This window comes from Colletotrichum abscissum (assembly GCF_030869225.1).
Source record: "Colletotrichum abscissum strain IMI 504890 chromosome Unknown Scaffold_3.1, whole genome shotgun sequence".
NCBI lineage: Eukaryota > Fungi > Ascomycota > Sordariomycetes > Glomerellales > Glomerellaceae > Colletotrichum > Colletotrichum abscissum.
The window spans coordinates 308,182-318,627 of record NW_026850209.1 but is presented as its reverse complement, the minus strand read 5'-3'; the positions used below and the strand labels follow the sequence as shown (position 1 = coordinate 318,627).

Here is a 10,446-nt window from a genome sequence, read left to right as displayed (position 1 = left end):
TTATAGTAGGCTATTATTAATTATAAAGCTTATTACGTAATGAAAACTTAATATTAACTTTAATAAACTAGTTTACTTATAAAGGCGAAGATGGCCCCTAATAAGGCGGACCGGACCCTAAAGGGGAATATATATATATATATAAGTTAAAATTAAAAGTATTAGGGTAAATATCGTAAGGTTAGTATTATTCTTAATAACGGTAATAAGGGTATTTTTAATACTATTATTATAAGCTATTATACTTAGAAAGGTAACTAACTTAGCTAAGTACGTAGTAGGCTTATAAAGTAGTAGCGTCGGGTACTTAATATCGCCGTTAATAATCCGTAGTTATAAACTTTATAAGAGGGAAAGTTAAAGAAAATTAAAAAAAATAGTTTATTAAGATAGTAGGAGTATATATTAATACTATATATTAATACTATATAATTAATATCGAGAATCGCCCGAGTAGCTAGTAAAGGTAGAATATTAAAATAAATAAATTATACTTTTGTAATTACGAAATTCCTAAGATAATGTTAATATTTTTAATCTTTATAATATTATATTATAGTTATTTTTATTAATTATTAATATATATTAAAAGATATACGGTTTTTTAATTAACGTATTTATAATTATAATTAACTCGTTCTTCTTTTATTATTTATAATTAATATAAGTTATCTTTTTATACTTATAATAAATTAAGTTTATTTACTATTTTTAATAAATATAAGTTTTTTATACGCTACTATTAATAATAGCGTTTAGTCCTCGTCCGTAAATATTAAAATTAATTCGTAAGTATATATCGTTATATTATTTAGTTATATATAAGAACTTTTTTTTTATTTTTACTTTTTGTCGTTCTTTTATAATTAGCTTTTTTAGTTTTTTATTATTTATCTTTTTAAATAGTTCTTTTATTTATATCTCTCTTAATATTTCTTCTATACCTTAGTTTTTTTAATATAATAAATTTAGTATTAGTTATATCTATAGTTTTTTTAATTTATATATTCGCTATTAAGGTATTTTATAAGGAAGTTAGGGTCTAGGTTAAATGTTATTTTATTACTATTATCAAAGCTTAGTAATATCTAACTAGGTAATTAGTTTTTTATATAAATATCCCTAATAAGTTTACTATTACGTTTTTATAAATAAAAACGACTATTTTATTTATATACGAGGTACTAAAGATATTTATTATCTAAATATTTTATTTAAAATGATTCCTTATAAAAAGGGTCTTCGGGGTTAAGTAGAGAGTAATTCTTATTTATATAGGGGGTTATTATAACCTTTTTATGTTTTTTTAATTTTATAGAACTAAATAGTTTAGTTATTTTTAAATAAATAAATATATTTATACTATAGTTTATTATTATTCTCTTTAAAGTTAGTATCGTTAATACTAAGTAGTACTTTATAATTAATCTCTATTTAAATACGTCGTTAAGTAACGTTACGAAGTTTATTTAAATTATAAAGTAATTTTATTTTATTAAAATAGAAGGAGCTAGTTTTTATTTTAATATTTTTTTTTTAAAGTTAAAGTTAAATTTTTTTTTATAATTCTAAAGTTAAGAGTTAATTTTTTAATTATTTTAATTTTATCTTTATTTATTTTAGTATTCTACCTTTGCTAGCTACTTAGGCAATTCTTAATGTCGTTTATATAATATTAATATATAGTATTAGTAAATACTTATACTATTTTAATAAATTATTGTTTTTTTTAAATTTCCTTCCTCCTTTTTATCTTTTCCTCTTATAAAGTTCATAACTACGGATTATTAATAATAATATTAAGTACCCGACGCTACTACTTTATAAGCCCGCGTACTTAGCTAAGTTAGTTACCTTTTTAAGTATAGTAACTTATAATAGTAGTATTAGAAATGCCCTCGTTATTATTATTAAATAATATTAACTTTATAATATCTACCTTAATACTTTTAACTTTAACTTATATATATATATATATTCGTTATTTCGTTTTTTTTATTAAAATTAAAAACGCTACTTCCCTTATTATTTATTATTATTATACTATTACTATTACTATTACTATCTAACCGTTTACCTTAAGTATATTTTATTAAAATACCGAAATACTATTAATAACTCGTTAATCCTTAGGGCTTCTTTAATAACTAGAAGTTCGATCCTATAAGTATTATACTAAACGACCCCGAGCTATAAAAAGACCGCTTTAATAAATACTATATTAGTAATATTAATTTATAAAAGATAGATAAATATATTATAATAAGCGTTACTCTTATTAACGCCCTTTTAATATAATAAAATAATATAAATAAGCTTAGACTTAATAATATAATTAATAATTTAAAAAGAGTATAAGCTAGCGTATTAAATAAGAATATTAAAGAAAGGTTATTATTAAATAAGATAAAAAGAGAAAGTAAGGGGTAGTATTTAGTTATTAAGAAGGTAATTAATATATTATAGCGGGGTCGTTAGTATTTTAAGTTTAGTTAATATTAATAGCTATAGCCGGTTATTATTAGTTATAGAGTTTATTATATAATAAAAACTCGATATTAACCCTAATAGACTAGCTTGCCCATAAGGGCAAAGATAGCCCCTAATAAGGCGGACCGGACCCTAAAGGGAATTTTATTTTTATATAAGAGATCTTTAAGCTACTCCTTAATTTTATAAATAAATTTTTTATTACCGTCTATTTTTCGTATTATATAAATAGACTTAGCTACCGAGATAGTGTAAGTATCCACTAATACCGTATATTAATACCGTATAAAAGATATCGAGAATCGCCCGAGCAACTAGTAAAGGCAGAATACTAAAACAAATAAATAGACTTAGTTAGGATTTTTTTAAATTAAATCCTTTTTTAAACTTAGTAAATTATTTTTAATTTATATAATTTTATTATATTATATAAACGAGGCTATTTATAATTTCTTTAGTATTAGGTCCTCTTTTTTTAAATTTAAAGAGCTACTCTTTTATATTAACTAAGTATCTTTATTTAATTCGTTTTTTAAAAAAATAAAATATGTTTTTTATAACGGGGTCTATCTTAGCTTTTTTTTTATATTCTTATAAATTTAAGAGAGCGTAATAATATATTTAATATTTTTTTTTTAAAAAAATATAGGGTTAGTTAGTAAATATTTTTTCTTTTTTTATTATTACTACTAGGGTCCTAACGGATAGTATAATATTATATCCGGATCGTCCCTTATCCTTAGATTATTTTAGGTATTATCTTATTTATTTTTTACTATTTTAGTAACTAAGATAATTATTATTATAATAAGCTATTTATAAGAGTTATTTATAGGGGACTTCTTTATTTGTAATATTAGCCCGTTTTTTAAAAATAAGTTAGTATTAAATATACTTAAGTTATTAATAATTTTTAGTTATATATCTTAGTTTATTATAGTTATAGTATTTAAAATCCTTTTTTTAATAAGGTTATTCTCTTTTAATAATACTAAAATCTATAGGTCCGTTATAGTACCTAGTTATAGTAATTATTAGTTTATACTTACGTTTATTATTAAGTTTAGATCGGTTATTCTAAGCGTTTTATCCTTTTTATTTAAGGCGTCGTTTATAAAGTCGATTATTAATTTTAATAATTATATTAATATAATTATAAAGTTTATTAGGCCGGTCTTATTAAAAAAGGTTATCTTTAACTTTTTTTTAAATTATAATAAAAAGCCGCTATAAGTACTTTATTACCTTAATCGAGCTTAGAAATAATTTATTTAAATTTAAATATATACTTATTAACTAATCCCTTTTATATAAGAGTTATAAGCCTTTATTTAATAATTCGTTTTTTATTAAGGTTCTTAAAAATTTCTTTAAGTCTTTTTTTAAACTTATTATATAGTGGTTTTTTTCCGGCTTTATAAGTATAAAAAATCGACCTTAACGGGATTACGTTTTTAAAAAAAATTATATAATACGGTATATTTTTTAATTATATAATACGTATAATATACCCTAAGTACGCGCTTAACGTAATATAATAATTTTAATACGAAAACCGCTATATAATTTAGGATAAATAAGCTATCTTATAGTAGCGCTAGCTAGAAAGGTTAATAGTAGAGGTTAGCTATAATAATTAGCTATAATAGTTAGCTATAATAGTTAGAAATAGCCCTTAATTATAAAGGTTCTAAACTTTAATAATAATATAGAGGTTTTTAAAAAAAGGGCTAAATAAGCTAATATTTATTATTCTTCGTACTAAAGCTCGTAAAAATTCTTTCTATCTTTATCGCTTTTAATATTACCTAAAGCTACTCTCTATTTAAACTAAATAAATTTATTAAATAAATTTACTAAATAAACTTATTAATATATAAACTACTACCTCGTTAAGAACCTACTCTATTAAAAATACCCCTTAATAAGTCCCCCCCTCTAGGGCTTAATAAATTCTTAAGCCCCCTTAACGCCCTAGTTATTATAGTTAATATAAATATACTTAAAAAGTAGCGTAATACTTTTTAATAATATAGAATCTAACTAAATAATAGTACGAATATTATAAATAACTAGGTTAATATAAACGTTAAGATTTAATATATTAATACTAACTTAGAAATTATATTTTATAAAACTAGAAATCCTTTTAATATAAGCTATTTATTTTTGTATTCTGCCTTTGCTGGCTGCTCGGGCGATTCTCGATGTCGTTTACACGGTATTAATACACAGTATCAGTGTATACTCACACTGTCTCGCTAGACTATTTTTTTAGATTTTCCAACTTTTTAACTTTCCCTCCTGCAAAGTTCACAACCACGGATCATTTAATATAAGCTATATTATAAATATAAGGGAATATATAAGGGGTCCTTTAACTTTTAATAAAAAAGAGTATATAATATAAGATCTAGTTACTTATACGGGCTAGTATTAAGAGGTCTTATATATATTAAAATAAGTATAGTTCGCCCTTTAAATGGGTAATAAAAAGTTAAGAACTATTAATAAAAAGAAAATAACGGTCGAGTTAGTTAACTATTATTTTAATTAGTAATTAAGTATAGAGCGTAATATACCTAGTTTTCTTTAATACGTAATATATAATACGGCCCTAGCGGATTACTCCGTTAAGGGGATTTAAACTTATTATAGTTATTAAAGATTTTTTTAGTATTTTTGTCTTAGATATTATATTCGTTTTTAAAATAGTTTTTTATAAAGGGTTTAAACTAAATAAGAGTATTTTTTTTTTAAAAAATAAAGCTACGTGGTAAACTTTATTAGCTTTAATAATAAAAAAGGTCTTATAATAATATAAATAAGCCCTAGTTTAAGTAAAAAATCTTTAGAAAGTATTTAAGGACTTATTATAAAGTTTTAGTTTAGAGTACTTAGCTCTAAATATTAAGAGAGGTCGGGGTACTATAAGCTAAGTATAAAACTACTTATTTTTATTTTTAAGTTTAAATATTATATTATATAGTTATTAAATAATAAGTATAGTTATTTTAATAGGCTATGCTATACTATTATTATTAATAATTAATATATTTATATTATTTAGTTAGTTTTTTATAAGATAAACTTACTAAATAGGAGTAATTAAAGTATTATAACTAGCTAGTTATAGTAAGTATATTAATAAAAATTAAGGCTATAAATACTAAGTAAATAGTATTATAATTATAAATAGCTTTTTTAAAGTTATATTTATAAATCGTAAAAAAAGTAAAGCTTTAGTAATTAATTATAGTTTTATTAAAAAGGGTTTTTAATAAAAATAGTTAAAAATAATTATAAAATTTAATATTAAGTTAATTATTAAAAAAGTTATAAAAAGTTTATTTTTAAACTTAGCTTAAATTTATATTATATATAAGTCTCGTTTTTAAATATATTTTTTATAATATTCTTATTTATTATTATTTAATTATTTATTAAACGGTTATTTATTTTACTTATTTATAATTATTCGTTCTATTTATTTATAAATATCCGTTCCTTATTTTATTATATAATCGTAGTTATGTAACTTATTTATAGTTCTTTTATTTTAAGAGGAGTTATTTTAAGTTTATATTTTTATATATATAGTATAGTAGCTACTATAGGTCCTATAGGGCGAGGCCCTAGCCTTATTATATATATTAAGTTATAATACTTATTTATAAAAGTAAAAATAGCCCTTAATAAGGCGGACCGGACCCTAAAGGGATATTAATATTATATAATCGATATTAAGAACTGCCTAAGTAACTAATAAAAATAGAATATAAAATTAAATAAATAATATCAAGAACCGCCTAAGTAGCTAATAAAAATAAAATATTAAAATAAATACCTTATTAAAATATATTACTTAGTTTTAAAATATAAAAATTAATATATTTAATTTAATAAGACTCTTAATTTTTTAAATTACATAAGCTCTATACTCGCTAGGTATAGATTAGTATACTATAATGCTTCGCTATACCTCTATAGCCGTCCTGGCTATATACCCTTGCGGTGCACCTCTTTATACGTAGCCGCAGCCCCGCGCTAGAGATCAATGGATCTAGTACTAGTAGGTCACTGGCAGGTACCTTGGTAGCCCCACTACAGCTTGTTCCTGCCACATTGCCTCCGCCGGTAGGCCACAGCTCAAAGCCGCCGTTGTTTGTTAACTGTGCCGTGGCCATACCAAGCTACCTTCTCCGTCCTATCCTCTATTTAACGCAGCAACCCTCGCGGCACTCGCAAACCATCTGCTGGCAATCTAAGTATGAACTGAATGTACCGCTATTCCTGGTCAAATATCCGCCACTGACCACATTTTACAGGATTCACGCCGAAGCCGCACCACCTGAATATCGACCGTAGCAGAGCATTTGAACAACGATGGACTACGAAGCTCTTAAGGAGCAATGGAGCGAGGTCGAGGACCGTGATGGAGTTCGCCTGAGTTGGAACGTGTTTCCTAGCTCTCGTATGGTCAGTTGTTCTTGGAAAAGTGTCTTTCTACGTCTTCTGACCTGTGCTCATACAGGAAGCATCGCGCTTGGTCGTGCCGATTGGGGCCAACTACACTCCTCTCAAAGAAAAGCCCGACACACCACTCCTCCAATTCGAACCGGTGACTTGCAAGCAACCTTGTCGCTCCGTCCTCAATCCTTTCTGGTGAGTTAAGCGATTTGAGTCATTGGAATCTTCAAGCCTGACCTGGGCTAGCTCTGTGGACGTAAGAGCCCGTCTTTGGATTTGTCCGTTCTGCCTATCGCGGAACCCTCTTCCGCCCCATTACAAAGATATCACCGCCAATGCCATCCCCCCCGAACTTCATCCCTCCAACACTACGATCGAGTATCGGCTCTCGCGGCCGGCGCCAAGCCCTCCCATCTTCCTCTATGTTGTCGACACCTGCCAAGAGGATGATAGCCTGGCTGCGCTCAAGGAGTCATTGGTCATGAGCCTGAGCCTGCTGCCCGAAAATGCACTCGTTGGCTTAATCACATATGGCACGATGGTAGGTGGCGTATTCATTGGGAACCCCATGACCCTCCTTGCTGACCACTTCTCAAGGCACAAGTTCACGAAATCGGCTACACTGAATGCGCGAAATCCTATGTGTTCCGCGGGAGCAAAGACTACTCCGCGAAGCAGGTGCAGGAGATGCTCGGCTTGCTCTCCCCAGCAATGCGACCCGGCATGCCCCAGCAGCAGCCTGGAAGGCCTATGCCCGCAGGCCCTGCGTCGAGATTTCTGCTACCCGTTCAGCAGGCCGAGTTTCAGCTGACGAAAGCTTTGGAGCAGCTTCAGAAAGACCCATGGCCCGTAGCCAACGACCGCAGGAGTCTGCGCTGCTCCGGCGTTGCTCTCAGTGTCGCAGTAGGACTCCTTGAGTCTTCATTCCAACACGCCGGTGGCCGCATCATGCTCTTCGCTGGTGGACCGGCGACAGAGGGACCCGGCATGGTAGTTGGCCCGGAACTGAGAGAGCCCATCCGATCGCACCACGACATTGACCGTGACAACATCAAGTACTACAAGAAGGCACTCAAGGTCGGTACTTAGATGAGGTTTCCTCTGTATAGGAAAAGCTGACGCTAGCCCCTAGTTCTATGACATCCTGGCCAAGAGGACCGCTCATAATGGCCACATCATTGACATATTCGCGGGTTGTCTTGATCAAGTCGGTCTCTTAGAGATGAAGGGCCTCTGCAATTCCACCGGTGGCCACATGATTTTGACCGACAGTTTTACTTCCTCTATGTTCAGGCAGTCGTTCATTCGCGTGTTCGAAAAGGATGGTGACGACAACTTGCTCATGGGCTTCAATGCTACGCTCGAAGTACTCACCACTAAAGAGTTAAAGGTTACTGGACTGATAGGCCACGCCATTTCTCTTAACAAGAAATCGACATCAGTTGGAGAGACGGAATGTGGCATAGGCAACACATGCTCATGGAAGATGTGCGGCATCGACCCCAACGCAAGTTACGGCGTATACTTTGAGATTGCAAGTCAGGGAGGCCCTACGCAGCATCAGCAAACGCCACAGAAGGGCATGATCCAATTCCTCACCTACTACCAACACTCGTCCGGTCAATTCCATCTGAGGGTTACGACAATTGCCAGAAACCTCAGTGGACCAGCTGGCGATCCGGCTATTGCACAATCGTTCGACCAGGAAGCTGCTGCTGTCCTGATGTCTCGCATTGCAGTGTTCAAGGCCGAAGTTGATGACGGTCCGGATGTCTTGCGCTGGGTTGACAGGATGCTTATCAGACTCTGCTCCCGCTTTGCAGACTACCGGAAAGATGATCCATCTTCCTTCCGGCTCGAGAAGAACTTTACATTGTACCCGCAGTTCATGTTCCATCTCCGGAGGAGTCAATTCCTACAGGTCTTCAACAACTCCCCCGACGAGACGGCCTTCTATCGCCATGTCCTTAACCACGAGGACGTAAGCAACTCGCTCATCATGATACAGCCCACGTTAGACTCGTACACGTTTGATCAGGAGGGTGGCCAACCTGTGTTGCTGGACTCGACTTCTATTCAACCCACCCATATCCTTCTTCTCGATACCTTCTTCCACATTCTCATTTTCCACGGGGAGACGGTCGCCGAGTGGCGCAAGGCGGGATATCAGGACCAAGAGGGCTATGAAAACTTTGCATCTCTGCTCGAGCAGCCCAAGGAAGACGCAAGAGTAAGCTCTCTCCCTCCGTCAGGCTCCCAGTATGTCAGCTAACATTATGTAGGATCTCATCACCGATAGATTCCCACTTCCTCGATTCATTGTTTGTGATGCTGGAGGTTCTCAAGCCAGATTCCTTCTGTCGAAGCTCAACCCGTCGACCACCCACACTACCGGAGCTTATGGCGGTGTGGGTGCGCAAAACGCCCAGACTATCTTCACTGATGATGTGTCTCTGCAAACCTTCATGGACCATCTCATGAAGTAAGGAATTACTCAATATTTATCCTATCCTATTGGACTTGCTAACTCTGGGTATTAGGCTGGCCGTAAGTGGCACAAACTAAATCAGTTGCGTATCGTCATGGGCTGAAGGAGGATATCGGTGCCAGCAAAGACGGGGTGGTCGTCTTCGTCGTACCAAGAGACGACAAATCCACAAGATGGGGGATGTAGAGCACAATCGCAACTCGGAGTCTGAAGGTCTCTAGCATATAAGGCTTCAGACTTTGCCGTAGTTATGAAGACAAATGCCAATGAACACTGAAGAATTCCGTGTAAGATTTCACTTACGCGGCCAATGCGGCCAATGCACCTTGCGGTCCGTGAAATTTATCACATTGAATCATGAGAGCAAGGCAAATGAGACAATAAGTTGAACGATGTTGAGACTCTACCCGAGCCAAGGTATTTCAGGAGACCTATGTACCCGACTCAACTTTGTTTGACCTGGTACATGTGAATCGTGACAGAGTGGGGATGTATGGTAGCTGAAGAACCCCGCCCCCACCAAGACGATTGATTCCCTACTAAGGTAGGTACGGAGTGGGAGCGTACCTAGGTAGGGAGGCAAGGTAATCCACGGAGTACATCAGGTGGGCACCTGTACCCGTACCCAAATACTTCTAGGGCAGTACCGCAATCGCTGAGGCGCACTCCGCATGGACTTCGCCAAAGTTGCGTTTCCGACGTGTGGCTAGAGTTGAGGTAGTCGTGGGCAGGTAGCGAATGTGGCTTAGTCTATCCGTAGCGAGAGCTGATAAGAAGATCAGATAGGTACCTAGGCAGGTAATATTATCAATCAAGGGCACTTTGGGTAGGTGCGAACAAACCACGTGATAGTTGCGGCTTTCTTTGGCGAAAAGACCCTCCGTGGATAGTGGAGTGCGAAAAAGGTTATTGGCCAGGCTTTTGTGCACCGATTTTCTCCGCTCAGCCACATGAATTGTGGCGTAGTATCTTAGTCTTTTTTGCCTAGGGCTGCGAGA

At 32.8% G+C, this 10,446-nt stretch overlaps 2 protein-coding genes across 2 annotated transcripts; one reads left to right on the top strand and one right to left on the bottom strand.

The window, feature by feature from the left end:
- Positions 1-266: 266 nt before the first annotated feature.
- Positions 267-485, bottom strand: CABS01_01463 (uncharacterized protein; the record flags this gene model as incomplete). Its single annotated transcript, XM_060534843.1, has 1 exon — positions 267-485. A coding segment is annotated over one exon (219 nt), but the record flags the coding sequence as incomplete, so codon positions are not given.
- Positions 486-6,876: 6,391 nt separating this feature from the next.
- On the top strand, positions 6,877-9,525 carry CABS01_01462 (Sec23/Sec24 trunk domain-containing protein; the record flags this gene model as incomplete). The annotated part of the gene is made up of 7 exons (XM_060534842.1): positions 6,877-6,969; positions 7,025-7,155; positions 7,207-7,501; positions 7,558-8,037; positions 8,093-9,190; positions 9,243-9,442; positions 9,501-9,525. The coding sequence occupies 7 exons, from the start codon at positions 6,877-6,879 to the stop codon at positions 9,523-9,525; spliced, it is 2,322 nt and encodes a 773-aa protein (XP_060398031.1).
- Positions 9,526-10,446: the final 921 nt, after the last annotated feature.